Source organism: Gouania willdenowi, chromosome 17 (genome assembly GCF_900634775.1).
Source record: "Gouania willdenowi chromosome 17, fGouWil2.1, whole genome shotgun sequence".
In the NCBI taxonomy this organism is placed as follows: Eukaryota; Metazoa; Chordata; class Actinopteri; order Blenniiformes; family Gobiesocidae; genus Gouania; species Gouania willdenowi.
In genome coordinates, this window is record NC_041060.1 from 28,354,551 (window position 1) to 28,369,869 (window position 15,319).

General features: G+C 37.7%; 1 protein-coding gene across 1 annotated transcript; it reads left to right on the plus strand.

The window, feature by feature from the left end:
* Positions 1 to 1,007: 1,007 nt before the first annotated feature.
* Positions 1,008 to 11,072, plus strand: cdc20 (cell division cycle 20 homolog). The gene is made up of 11 exons (XM_028472273.1): positions 1,008 to 1,135; positions 1,228 to 1,453; positions 4,981 to 5,120; positions 5,832 to 5,928; positions 6,006 to 6,131; positions 7,243 to 7,439; positions 7,515 to 7,609; positions 9,510 to 9,747; positions 10,302 to 10,427; positions 10,574 to 10,691; positions 10,795 to 11,072. Exons 2-11 carry the CDS (start codon positions 1,273 to 1,275, stop codon positions 10,971 to 10,973), a joined length of 1,497 nt encoding a protein of 498 aa, XP_028328074.1. The 5' UTR covers positions 1,008 to 1,135; positions 1,228 to 1,272; the 3' UTR covers positions 10,974 to 11,072.
* Positions 11,073 to 15,319: the final 4,247 nt, after the last annotated feature.

A 15,319-nucleotide genomic window follows, 5' to 3' on the forward strand; every position in this document is an offset into this window, starting at 1 on the left:
CGGACACTTTCAAACTTATAGGTACTGTCGGCTATTGGAAATGGAAAAATAAATAATTTATAATTATATTATAATTAAAACAAATAATCCAAATAACAATTCACCCTTGGGTAGGCACTGCCTACCTTGCCTACCCTGACGGCACGTCACTGGTTCTCCCCGATCTGTTATAACTTTTGGCAGTTTTTAAAACTCCACGTTTTTCAAGGTCTGACCGATTAGTACAGCCAAAAACACGGCAATAGTTCAAAATTTCCTCTCAAAATTAAGGATTTGCCCGTTTGTGTGCTGTTTGTAAACTGGCTGCTTATCTCCAAAATGGCGACTTCCGGTTTGATGACGAGCCGTGAAAACCCTCTATACTGTTCAAAGTTCTGGAACAAATTATCCTAGCTAAGATAAAATATTTGGTAATGTGAGAGAAAAAAGTCATTATGAGGAAGAAAAGTAACTATTATGAGAAAATATTTTTTATGTAAAGTTGCAAAGAAACATACAAACATGTGACAGACTCATTTTTCAATAAAGACATATTTATGTACTTCCACTATTTTTGTACATTATGTACCATGTGTTGAATTCTAAGAGCTGAATAAACAGCCAAAATATGTGTTTTGAATGAACTGTTTTTCAAAGTGTCATTAAGAATGGTAACAGTCAGTGTTGGTAGACTGCAGCAAATGCTCAATTTGTATCTCATAATTATGACTTTACTAACTCACAATTACTTTACTCACTCATAGTTATGACTTGCCGTGGTGATATTTATTATTATTTTTTAGTGAAGAAAAGTAACTGTATCTTTCCGTCACGTCCTATACACTCTGACCGCTAGATGGCGATTAGTTTTCATACAGACTCAATCTTTCCAAACAATTCCTCTGACGAGGAAGTGTAACCAACCAATCAAACTGTCGCATATGTTGATGTTGCCATAACAACTTCCTGCGATAACGGTTGCGTCTTGAATGAGCCAATCATAGAAGCGCTTGGTGGGATTTAAAAGGTGTGTCGTCATTTCTCCCAGATTCAAATCTCCATTGAAACACAGCACTGTTGCACTCTGTGTGTGGATGAAAAGACGAACACATTGTTCTGTTTTTGCTTACACTACGACTCAATTGTTGCCGCAAAGGTATGACATTTTTTGTGTTTAACGTGTTTGTTCATTTGCGTGAGTAAGACTCATAAGTAACCGTGAGGTGTTTTGTTTTTCTTCTTTCACAGGATCACATTTCTTCTCACAATCAGGCGAGTGAGAAAGTGTCAAAGATGGCACAGTTTGGGTTTGAGAACGACATCCACAGTATCTTAAAGCTGGACATGCCCATCACAAACGCTCCCATGGCGCGGTGGCAGAGAAAAGCCAGCTCCTCCGCCATGAGCAGTTTGTCTCCCATGAAAGCTTCAAATGCTTCACAGAACTCTTCAAAAACGCCGAGCAAAACGCCAGGTAATGTTTGGAATTGGGGCAAAGATGGTTTCCATTGACAACAATGTGTAAAATCCCGCTTTACATGTTAGAGCTGGGCTCAATTATATTTTTCCTGTACAATTACGTGTAAATTACGATTACAATGACCAGCATTTTTCCCAATTACAATTAAATTACAAATGTTTTTATTAATCAGTCAATTATGTTTAGATATTCTGTTATTTTATAAAATTGTTTTATTTTATTTATCTGCTGCTGAAACTGTGCACATTTTCTTTGTGGAACTAATTAAAGTTATTTTTATTTTTAAAGTTCAATTACAATTGATCTGAGCCTGAAATAAATGACCTAAAAGTTAACCTTCCTCTTTTATTAGCATCTCTTATAACGTGTCCTAAATCAGTTGTAAAATACACTAAAAACTAGGGGTGTCCCGATCCGATATGTATATTGGATATCTGTCCAATATCAGCCAGAAAACGAATATCAGATTTTATGGGACTGCATCTAAAATTTCAGATATATACATTTATTCAGTTGTAGAATACTGTAGATGTTATGCTGAAGGTTAAAATTCATGTAACCAATTGGTTAATAATAAATGGGTTAGTTTTTCCTCATATTTACTGTTGCTGACTATTCTCTGTTTGAGTAACATCACATGATGAAGCCTTTTCTAACATTCCAGACTACAAAATAAGTAATAAAAGTATGTATGATGCATCCTGATATCGTATCGGCCAATACTCAAGGCTGCAATATTGTATCGAATCGAAAGTGAAAAAGTTGTAACGGCACATCTCTACTAAAAACAAATATCTATAATCTAATTTGTTTCTTGTCTATTGGTTACCGTGTTTGGGTTCTAAATCAGTGAAAATATAGGTTTTAATATTTTTGGTGTGAGCATCTGAGCCTTTTTTTTTTTTTCAGTATACCCCTCAATTAATTTTTTTAAGTGGTGAAATGTGGGAAAGCTTGATATGAAATAGTTTTTAGTTACATGTGTAGATCTGTACTTAAAACTAACATGGTTCCCCAATTTTGCATTAAAATATGATTAACAATTTTTTTTCATGGCATTTACAATTAAAAAGTTAATTTTCTAAACACAATTACAATTTAATTATAATTATGGCATATTTGTAATTATCAATTACACGATTCCAATTAATTGACTCCAACCCTGGAACAAACTATTTATCTTGATTGCTATCCTATGTTCTGAAACCCTTATGTAATTTGATGACTCATTAAAGAAAATGAAATAATTTAATCAAGTTAAGATATACTAAACTGGGTTGAGTTGAAACGTGTCACTTTTAGGCCATGCTTCTAACGTTATATGTAAACCACTGACATCTCATCTGTGCGCTGTATGGTAGCTGAGCTTTTATACCATAACTACCGTATTTAGGGTGTGAAAGACTGACACATTTTTCCACACAAAGCTCACTCACCATTCTTTTATTTGACTGCTAATTAATTAAAGGCACAGTGATGGAAATAATCATTTTCACAGAGTGAGGAGTATGAAATTGTTAGAAATCTCTTGTTATTCTAAAGCAGTGTTTCTGAAATGGGGGTACGCAATGGCTCTACAGGGGGTACTTGAGAGGGAAATTAACAAAAGAAAGCATTAAAAATATGGAGTTTTTTTTTTTTTTTTTTTTTTAAAGATAAAAATGATAATACTTAATATTACGGCAACAAAAACACTCAAAATAGGAGAAAAAATATACTCAATAATCAGAATTATTTGTTAATAGCCACACAACAGAGTTGGTGGAATTTGTTTTTTTGGTACAGCACATCATGCTCACATCTCCTGTGTAAGTTACATACAGTACATACAATTAAACAATGCAATATTACAGATATAAGTTACTCTAAGTATGAATTTAGTGTCCGTATGGCAGTGGGGAGAAAACTGTTTTTAAATCTGTCTGATTTTGTTGTCAAAGACCTGTAGCTCCTCCCAGAGGGCATTAGTGTGCAGTGTGGTTGTGTGTGTGTGTGTGTGTGTGGTCTGAGGTTATGTGTGACTCGTCTGTGATGCAAAGTCTCTATGGATGGGTTAGGGTTAACTGTCCAAGTTACCGTACCAGACTCTTATTAATGATGTGAGGATACTCTCAATTATGGCTGTGTGAAACTGAAGGATAATGTTGCGTCTGACTCTGAACTTTTTGAGCTGTCTTAAGAAAAACAGTCTTTTCTTGGCTTTTTTTGTAGGTATTATCTGCTTGCTGTGTCCATTTTATTGTTATTGATGTGTGCACTGAGGAATTTGAAGCAGTCCGTGTTGGGTGTGTTTTGGGAGTTGATTGGAAAAAGGAGTTTTGGGAGTTGGTGAACGAGGGAAGTCAATTTTAAGTTCCTTAGTTTTTGATGTGTTGAGCTGAAGGTTATTGTTGTGACTGCTTGGATGACCTGGGCACGACAATGGTTTTCATTATAGTCAGTGATGAGTCAGATTGTTGTCGTCTACGTATTTAAAGATGGATACTGAGTTGTGTGGCGATGTGAGCATGTTTGTGTAGAGGGAGAACAACCAGGACTATAGGACAAAGAACAAAATGACACCAAAAAGACACAAAAATACTTACTATTACCAGCAACACACAAAACGGCAACAAAGACAGTCTAAATGAGAGAAAATTTCATAAGATCACTATAAAACTAACAGACATACAAAACGACAAACAACCAAATTACACCAAAAACACACACAGAGAATAATTTAAATAATACTAACAACATATGACAATGATGATAGAAATGATATTGATTAGAACATAAACTGAAAATACAAGAGTCAGTCTTGGTCTCACATCAGAAGATGATCGTAAATGATAAACTATCAAAATACATCTATTCAGGAGGCACAAAACACGTTCATTCCACATATTTACAAAATGAGATTCTTTAAAATGTGTGTTATCACTTATTCATTCATCATAATGACTTATTGTTGTTTTTTCACAGAATTCTGAGCAAAATGTTGTAGTTGAACAATAGGGGGGTACTTGATTCAGAAATAAAAGAAAGGGGGTACTTGAGCCAAAAAGTTTGAAAACCACTGCTCTAAAGCATGAACAGTTTCTTTTACTGGAACTAAACAAACTATTCCACGTCAAAATTCCCTTTTCATGCCTGACTAGAACCATGTGTATCCTGAATTATTGTTTGTATTAGGTCGAGCCAATGGTTCAGTGTTTCATTACAACTAACTGTAATAGCCTCCACTTACATGCAAGTCTAACGTTGCCTAAAATGCAATAATTTGACGTTATCTAAAAACCGGGAAATGCTTACGCAAAAAAAAAAATTGCTTCAGAAATGAGTAATGGAAATTTGGTGAAATATTTTGAAAAAGTTTTGAAAAATCATTGTGAAAAAAGTGTGGGAACCCTGATATTAAGGATGTATACATTTAATTTTTTTGCTGGGTAGATCACGCCTCACTGACTTACAGGGTTGTTATAAGTCAACCTATTCAAATAGTCTACTGCTCATAATTAGAATGTTGATTTTTATTTCAGGCAAAGGGAAAAAAGTGACACCTTCAAAGATGGGAGGTGACCGCTATATTCCTTACAGGAACAGCAAACAAATGGATATTGCAAGTTTCCTTCTGGCAAAGGAGAATGAGTCTGGAGATGCAAAAACGCCAGGGGCATCGGTGAGTTTACACCCACACATTCAGTCCTTTAAGGGGGTTCATATGCTTTAAAATTCTACCCCAGTACGTAATAGACAATTTGATAGTCAACATGTTGATGAGGAGACTATGTATGGCCAGTCAATCTATTGAGTTGTAGAGACTGTTTTTGAGCGCTACAACACTATTGCTCTGTAAACAAACAGCCAAAACACAACAAAACTTAAGTTTTTACTTAAACACTGTTGTGTAAACATGGCTCAAGTGGGATGGGTTTACAAGTTTTAGTAAAACAGAGGCCAGGCTTAGTTAATAGTAAGGAGAAAATTCCAGAAGGAAACTGTAACGATAATAAACTAAAGAACTTTTTTCTGAATAATTTTTTGAAATCTTAAGTCTAAATGGGACTTATCACAACTTTATGTTTTTTCAGGAGTTTGTATATTTATATTCTTTTTTCATGTTCACATTGTTGCCATGGGAACTGAAGTTTATAAAAGTGGCTCAATGACACTTTAAATTTGTAGAAACCTGTAGACTTGATTTAAAACTTTGTTCTTTGTATATTCTGCATGGTACAGCTATTAATAGATCTATATATAACTATCACCCATGTTTTTGTCCCATATTAGTATGACAGACTGATGGCAGGTTGTTAAGGAGAGTACTGACCTTTTTCCCCCACTTAAAGCACTACTTTTACTGTAAGCTTTACATGTTTGTCATTTAAAGGAGAGTCAGAAGGCGTTGTCTGTCCAACTGAATGGCTATAACATTGAAGATGCTAAAATCCTCCACCTTGGTGGGAAGCCACTAAATGCACCCGAGGGTAAGGACGTGTGCAGTTTTACATGCAGGCATCTTTTGGTTGTGGAGAACTTGGTTCCATCATTGTTTTGTTTGCAGGATACCAAAACAACTTGAAGGTTCTCTACAGCCAGGCCACCACTCCTGCATCGGTCAAGAAGAACAGATTCATATCTTCCACTCCAGATAGAATCCTGGATGCTCCTGATCTTAGAAATGATTTCTGTAAGTACACACACTAGTGACAACTAGAGTGGAGTTTAAAAAAGAGTTTCATTGTGATTTTTTTTATTTTTTTTAAGTTATTTTTTTTACACCTTACTATGGTGATTTAATTTGCTATTTTTTTTTTTTTTACAAGGTCCCCTTCTTATGTATTTTCAACAAACATAATCAATGTAATGTGTTTAGTTAACAATATCAGATGTATTATACATACATTGTTCTTTCTTATAGGCTAGGCTTACTGTATGCTAAGATAAAGGAAAATGAAGTTTATTTATCTACTTCAATTACAAATTGTAAACTTGACTACTTTGACTTGCAGTCTTGTAACCATGACAACGTGACAAAATTCTGCCAATTGGAATTAATAGCAAATTTTTTAGGTAAATCAAAGTCCCAGTTAACATAAAATAAACAAGTGTATGTTCTTTTCGAACCTTAAGAAGGAAACAAAACTTTTGAACACTAATAAATATTATATTCACTCAATAACAGCAGCACACAACACACTAAACTTATTGATCACATCACAGTGAATTTATTTCCTCTGCATTTCTCTCATATCCCCTCACTGATAATAGTGGCTTCCACAACATTGTGGGTGGTTCGGGAAGCAAATTTGGAGTGGTGGAGGGAGGGAAGGAGGCAGGCCTGCTGGGTAACTGGGGTAGTGTCGGACACGGCAATGGCCAGGGCGAGGCCGGCACAGAGTGGGGTTTCAGTTCCGAGCGATGGACCGCGGACGCCGGCGCATCTTCCATGAGACGCGTTGCTTGGCGGGGGAGCGCAGCAGCTTTTTATAGCCAAAATAATTCCTCACAACTGACTTTTTGGTTTTAAACTTTGTCAAAGTCAGCTTCTGTTGAGCCTGAGGTTGTTGTGCAACAAGTTAAAGCAGAGCTTTCACCTCTCCACACACTGCTCCGCTCGCAAGTTCCGTGACTAGAACTTCTTTTTTTTTTTTTTTTTTAAATGGCAGCCGGTTAGGAAATCTCGTTTTATCGTATTATTACAAATGCAAATAATCATGTCGCCACAATGGCAACTTATTCCAATTTACATAAAGGACAATAAATGTCCTCATTGTCAAAGATGGTGTTTTGTTTTTCAGATTTGAACCTGCTGGATTGGAGCAGTAGAAATTTTCTGGCGGTGGCACTTCATGACAGTGTTTACCTTTGGGATGCGTCTCGAGGAGATATCATCCTTCTCATGAAGATGGCACATGAGGAGGACTACATCTGCTCACTCTCTTGGACCAAAGAGGGAAACTACTTGGCTGTTGGTACCAGTGACTGCAAAGTACAGGTTGGTGTGACTACAAGTTAATAACTAAAGAAAATGGCTTAAAGAACTTTTGTGCTTTTGCCACTCTTCCCACAGCTGTGGGATGTTGAAAATCAGAAGCGTTTGCGCTCTATGGCCAGTCACACGGCTAGAGTCTCCAGTCTTAGCTGGAATGATCATGTACTCTCAAGGTATGGTGGGGTTTTTTTTTTTTTTTTTCTCTGCTACTGAGATGTTATGAAGATCACATGTCGTTGCATACATCTAGTCATGTTTTTTCTTGTACACACTATCATTGTCTATGCCTGAGGTCACATGGGATACTGGGTATATAAGCTTTTGCGCGTCACTCTCTCAGATGACTCTAGTCCTGTGTCGTCACACGGGGCACACACAGCCTGTATGACGTTATAGGGTGCCCACTCTAACTTTAGTGTATTAAAGTTATTTTGTTTGGTTTTGGTTTTTGAAGTGGGAGGGTAATGCTGGGCAATATATCAATATTTCTAATTTATATCGATATATTTATAAGCCCGATATCACACGGGACAATATCGATATAGTTCATTTTGCGTTAAAATAGCAATGCATTTATTTCCATTGGCCAAAAGTCTGCATCTACAGGTATTTCTCCTCTCCCCCTCCCGTGTCCATGTCTCACACACAGCCACTGTGCCCTACGACAAAACAAGTGTAAGCTGTGGCGTACCATATCATTAAAGACATGGTCCCCATAATAATGTATGACATGCTCAGTAAAACACTGTGCGAGTGTGTGTGCATGCTGTAGAGATCCGGAGGTATCCGCGGGTCGATAAGGTTGTAAACGGGACCCAAAACAACTCGTTGGAGTCACACTTTGTTTATTGTATGCAGAAGAAGCTCAAACACTGCTTATGTCGATTCAGACAGGATGGTAACAAAGCTCCATCCATGCGCTCAGTACAACCCATGAAGAAGGCAGGTCTGACTCAACATACCTTACGTTACCATGGCTCCCTTAAAGGGACAGTCCTCAGAAGGCGACCATTACTGTGTGTGTTTAGTAGTGGGAACTGTTTATATATTATGTATGCCACTTAAATTCACAATTGTCAGTAATAATAATAAATAAATAATTGATAGTTATTTATTATAATAAAAAAAAAACTGTACAGAACTTTGGTCAGCTGAAGGTGTTTTTGAAAGTTTGATAGATTTTGATATTGTTCTCTACACCTGTTTTAAATATGACTACACTCCAAATACATGTTTTGTCATTGTGTTAATTCGTCTCTGTAAAACATGCTGTCACAGTACAACAGGGACAAGTTCACAGGTGGAAGGATTTAAGCAGGTGCACTAAAAAATCATTCCAAAATATGTGCTTCAAAACAGAAGACTAAAATAATTAATAGATTAGTCGACTACAAAACTAATCGTTAATTGCAGCTCTAGAATTAACCATGGTATTAAAGTTGATATCCGGAGTTTCTGAGAAATCTGTTTATATCATTTTTTTGAAATGCAAAAAAATATCTAACATCATTCATATACGTCAATGCATATAAGTCCCGCCTTCATCCTATAGACCCCTATACAAATAAATAATCTCGCCGCAATCGCACCGGGAAATAGGCTGTCAACTTCCTGTAGCGGAGACTGTCAAAGTGAATGCGTGTGCTTAAATTGTGCACAGAAACAGGCAGCGCGTCACAACAACGAATGGCTAAATATGATTTTGGCTCTTACCTCAGAAATGTCCCTTGCCAAAAGAATAACGATGACCTATATCAATGCGACCTTGTTATGTTCCGCGATGCACGTGCACAAAAGTAGAGGTGTGGCTTCTGGTAGAGGAAGTGAAGCTGTTTAGGCAGGGACATCGAGACATTGGCTTTTGAATTTTCTCTCTTTTCATCCTCCGGATATCAGCTTTAATCTGTTGTTTTATTAACAGTTTAACCATGAGTATCCTTAGACTGATGGCATCTGGATATCACCCAACGAGAAATAGAAGTTTTCCTTTCTCTTTTAAAGGCGAGGGATGTGGATTTTTCAGCCTTGAAAGTGTAATGTACTTTCTGTAAAATATGTTTGTAAATGTCACAGTGGCTCCAGATCAGGGCATATCCACCACCATGATGTGAGAATGGCCGACCATCACATTACCACCCTCAACGCACACTCCCAGGAGGTCTGTGGCCTGACTTGGTCTCCTGATGGGAAGTACCTTGCCAGCGGCGGCAACGACAACTTGGTGTGCGTGTGGCCCCGTGTGCAGGACGGCAGCATCAGCAACGACAGCCAGACGGTCCGCTGCTGGAGCGAACATCAGGGAGCTGTGAAGGTGAGGTGCTGCTTGCAGTTTAACCACTTCATCACATCTCAAAACGACCAAATGCAATTCAAACAGTTTCCCTGGATGAATTAAAGCACTGAAATAAACAAAATGTTAAATGATCTTCAAATTCATTGAGATGTATTCATGAATTCTCCAAGGGTTTTATTAGCTGCACAATTTCATATCAGTTTTTCAATATTGACCTACATTAGCATCATGAGCCACTTAAGTGGGGCACGCGCATAAGGATTTCCTGAATCTGAAGAGATTTTATATCTTTACAGACTCCACACATAAAGATAAAAAGTCAGGTATGAAACTGTTTTGATCATACAAATCTCAACAAAGTGTACCACACACACACACAATTGTCCAACCACTGATCTTCCTCCAAGCCAGAAATCTTGCATGATCAAACTAAATTAAGAATCTCTGGTTTGAGTATACGAATGATAAAAATAGGATTTCTTCTTCCTTTTGTTCATAATAATAAAAAAATACTCATGATCGACCCTTGAAGCTAATTTGTTTTGGTGGTTGTGTTGCACCTTGCTTTCTAGGCTTTGGCCTGGTGTCCCTGGCAGGCCAACATCCTGGCATCTGGAGGCGGTACCAGTGACCGTCACATTCGAATCTGGAACGTAAACAGCGGCTCATGCATCAGTTCACTGGACACTCAGTCCCAGGTAGATGCACCCTCTGAGACCATGTGCTGTGGTTTTATGCACCACACTAAAATCAAACTCTACAATGGCCACCTAAATGGTTAATTGCATTTCAAAGTATGCCATTAAAGCCCCATATTCTTCCTATATATTTTTTGTTTACTCAGATCTCATCCTTGGTGTTTGCACCCAACTACAAGGAACTAGTCTCTGCTCATGGATACGCTCACAACAACGTTGTCATCTGGAAGTACCCCTCGTTCTCCAAAGTTGCTGAGCTCAATGGTAAGGGGTCCGTGTGTTTTGCAGCCTCTCAGTGACTTGTATCAAAGACCTCCAAACTACTGCTTTTTAAACTGAACATTTGTAAATAACATCATCTTTCCAGGTCACGAGGACAGAGTTCTCAGTTTAACAATGAGCCCTGACTGCACCACTGTGGCCTCGGTTGCTGGAGATGAAACGATTCGTCTGTGGAAAAGCTTTGAACTTGATCCTCTCAAGAAGAAGGCCAAAGACAAGTTTATCAAATCTACAAGCGGTGTCATCCATCAGTCCATCAGATAATTTACTTGGTGTTACCTTTTTTTTTTTTAAGAGATTAACTTTAGATTCGTTTCCCGTGTTGGAGCCCGTTAATATCTTCATTTGATTAATTGTGTATACACAGGCTTGCAAATATATTAAATTTCATATTTCTCATTCATTAGCAATGATACTGTCGCTTATTTATGACTTATAATTAACTTTTTTGTAATCTGTAGGACTGGCATTTATTGAACATGGTAAATAATAAATGGTTTAACCAATTTGCTTGAGGATGTGTCAGAAAATGTGCGTTGTGTGCAACACAAACACTCGCATTCACTCATACGAGCAATTTAAAGACTGAAGTCAAGTTTTTGGATTGTGAGAGCAGGTCAGAAAACCCACGCTAGCCCGGGGAGAACATGCAAACTCTCTACAGAAAGCACAAAGTGTCCGCCCCAGGACTTGAACCTAGGACTTTCTTGCCATGAGGCAAGACACAAGTAATTATCTTTTGGAAAAAAGAATTCCAAACCCTTATTTCTATATTTCAGCTGTGACCTGTTGGTGCTGATTACTTTTTCATTTAGAATAACTAAAGTTTTAGTAGCTGCAGTAGACAATGGCATGCACCCAGTCTTTGAACATTGCCTCAACACCATTTGGTTGCTGTTAGTAACTTTATTCTCTATAAGAGAACTGAATCAGGCCCACAAAAGATTTTGCCAGAGTGAAATGACAGGGATAGTGTTTCATTACGTCAAACACATTTTAATACCAATAAATTACACTAAATGTTTCTCATGCACTTTGGATGTGTTTTAAATAAATTATACAGGGGTTCTCAAGTCCGATCCTTGAGCGACCTGGGCCTGTATTCCTAAAGATCTGAGAATTGTCTCAGAGCTCCTAACTTAACCTAAAAATTCCTTGCAAGGAGTCTTAGCTTAGGAGTGATTCCAGAATATTTTCAGAGAACTCTGAGCAAGGAATGGACAAACTCTTATCTTAGTGAGGAGGTGTTGTTGACACCCCCCCCCCGCTAGGTATGAGTCATTTCAAAAGCTGTGATTGGTTGATCCTAAAAGCTAGATAAAAAAATATACTTTTGGTGATGATGGGCAAAGGATGAACCCTCAAATCAATTAACTTAATCATACATTCTAATCTTAGGAAGACTGTAATTGTAAATTACATTTCACATGCAATCTGGTAAATGAATAGTAAGCTATACTTTAAAATTATCATACAAAATGTGTGAAAACTTTGGCCCACTTGCACAGTACTCAAATAGTGAGTTATATTTATTTGCTTATATTAATTGCCAAGCTGGTAATTTTTGCACTTTCAACGTTTAAACTCAATTTGGTATTAACAAGGGTATAATGGCTCAGCTTGTAGTAGAAAAGAACAAAGAAACCCAACTGGACAGAGGAACAGTGTTTGCTTCTTGCTTTTGCTTGAAATCTCTTCCTGTTCACAAAGACAGCTTCATCTTCTGACAGTGCAGTTATTCGTACGTGCTGATGGAGGGTTGTGACCAGTGACGTGCCGTGACCACTAGGGCTGGGTAGGCACGTTGCAAATCGAGACCACCAATGACAAGTTCGTGGTTCTGCTGGCAAGTGTTAATTCAATTCAAATCAATTTTATTTGTATAAAGGAATTTCTAACAAAGTCAATACGCTTATCAAAATATAAAATTCATAATAAGAAAGAAAAAAACCCAACAAGATCCACATGAACAAACATTTAGCCATCTAACAAAATCAACATAAAACAACATTAAAGAAACATAAACACATCACATAAAAAAGGACAAAAAAAAAAAAAACGTTAATGATGAAATTTATGAAGAAGATGAGAATGTTTGACAATGGAAGAAACGAGGTTTGATGTAAAATTATGTGTTCAAATCAGGGGACGGATCTGGATAAGCATAATGCTTTTTTCCGTCGCCCTTTCCGGCATGCAAAAGGACAAAAAAATAAAATAATAATGTGATTCTGCTCTGAATGTCAAAATGAATTTCTGTGATTGCAACCATGTCGGAAATGAACTGAATAAATAAATAAACAATTATTTAATATAGCATCCATACACTCCCAACACGATTTATCTGATGACAAGGCAGCGCGTCTGTTTGTGTTGGAAACACAGAAACACAGAGAAAAAGACAACAACTCGGAACAGCCTCAGTGAGGAGCATCCACAAAGCCAATCCTTCCTTTTGTTCCAGTCACTGTGGAAAGTACCAACAATGTTCTGACCTTACCTTTGCTGAAGGTCTGGTAGCTCAGGTGTTGGTCTCCCATCTTTTAAAAGCTGTCATTTTTTCTCAAAAAAAAGTCTCTCTATCATCTCTGACGCCGTCATCCTGACTGTAGTGTTATCCCGCCCATTAGTCAGAGAAAGTAGCAGCAGCGGCCATGTGGCATCAATTCACTAATGCACTGTGAACTTACGTATAGCATTTAGCATAGCACGGTTACGTCCAAAGGCTGCTCTCTACGCTGCCTTTGGACGTAAATGGTTGTCATTTTGGGGACCTGACTGTGCATGCGCAAACACGTAAAAACACGCAATGGGAACAGAGGCAGAGGAGCAACGTCCCTTGGGGAGGGGGCGTGGCCTCCCTCTGCCTTACAGCGGAGTGAGACGGTGCAGCTGTTCCAGGAAATAGCGCTGTTCCAGGAAATAGCACTGTTTAGTAATTTGGGCTATGAAACGCACAAAATGCGGACACTTTCAAACTTATAGGTACTGTAGGCTATTGGAAATGGAAAAATAAATAATTCATAATTATATTATAATTAAAACAAATAATCAAATAATCAATTCACCCTTGGGTAGGCACTGCCTACCTTGCCTACCCTGACGGCACGTCACTGGTTGTGACAGACCCAAGTCATTACTGCTGCATTATTGCGTTTCCCCTGTTACCAAATACCTCAGTGTTTCGGGTGATATTGCATTGTGGTGTTGGTTTGGAGAAGTAAGCGCATCTCTATTGAGATCACCCACAAGCATCGACTCCTGCTGCTGCACGATCCAATCTGTAGCGTGTCATTAATTCACTGTCATACAGTGTTTGGAGAATATCTCTCCTGCCTCTTCCGTAACTAACACACACAAAGCAAACGTCTACATTTCTAAAAGGTAAAGATGGAATGATTACAATCATGGGGACATTCTGGCCACCCACTTAAGAGTTGGTGGCAGCAAAATGTAGTCTTCAAAATATATAATTTTTTAAATCACTTTATTTCCAATTAAGATTTGACGTGCAAAAAGAATGTTCCAGCATTTGCCCCCCCAGTTTGACTACAAGACATTTCGCCATTGTAATGTGAGGTGAAATGTCTATAAGTAAAAGTCCAAATTCTTTATCTAAGATACAAGCAATATCTCAATAAACAGTATATAATAAAAACAATGTTTGAATTGGTCTACTGGTTATTGTTTTGGGGGCTGTATCATAAATATCTTGTCTTAAAGCTGCAATATGTAGAATCATGACACTTGTATGGAATCAACCACGCTCCCCCCTCCCCTCCCTGTTTTGAATTCACCGGCATCATCGAGCTCTCTGCGATTTTTTTTCTCAATGTGTTTGAGAGACTCTGACTTGAATGCATGTATCAGTCTGTAGTTTGTTGTCTGTCCTCACCTTGCAGAGGCTGTTGCCATGAGCCCCTCCTCCACCATGAAGCGCTGACATTTTGCTCAGAATATTATGAAAAAACAACTATAGAGCATAGTGATGGTATGAATGAGTGATAACACACATTTTAAAGAATCTCAATATGTAAATAAATAAAATAAAATATTATTTATACCTTCAATAGATTTATTTCTATAGTTTTCATAATTTCCTGTCATCTCCCGCCTGGTGTTGGACCAAGACTGACCTTTGTATTTTCAGTTAATGTGTTCTAATCAAGATAATTCCCATCATCTTTATTATGTTTATCAATTTTTGCAAAGAAAAAGCATTATAAATCCCCATAATGGCTATCTGTACAGTTGCCGTATCAATATACCAACATTCTGTCTGTATGCAGCGCCCCTATTTGGACAGTTTAGGTCAAGTGACTAAGACTAAACCTTACCCTAAACCTAACCCTAACCCTAAAAATTGTTGTGATATAGGGTTATAACCTAACCCTAACCCCAAACCTAATCCTAAACCGAACCTTAACCCTAAACCTAATCCCAACCTTAAGATGCTACGTAACGTAACCGTACCAATACCAATAGCACCGGGAATTGTCTGTACAGCAAACGTACAAATAGACTTTCTATTTTTAATGCTTTCATTTGTAAATTTCCCACTTTTTAAATTTCAAGAACCCCCTGCTGAGCCATCGCATACCCCTAGGGGT

Bases quoted from the DNA above. Each gene is read 5' to 3' on its own strand.
- cdc20 (XM_028472273.1), top strand. From the start codon at position 1,273: ATGGCACAGTTTGGGTTTGAGAACGACATCCACAGTATCTTAAAGCTG. The intron at 5,929-6,005 runs GTAAGGACGTGT...TTTTGTTTGCAG, and splicing joins GCCACTAAATGCACCCGAGG to GATACCAAAACAACTTGAAG. The intron at 10,428-10,573 runs GTAGATGCACCC...TTGTTTACTCAG, and splicing joins CACTGGACACTCAGTCCCAG to ATCTCATCCTTGGTGTTTGC.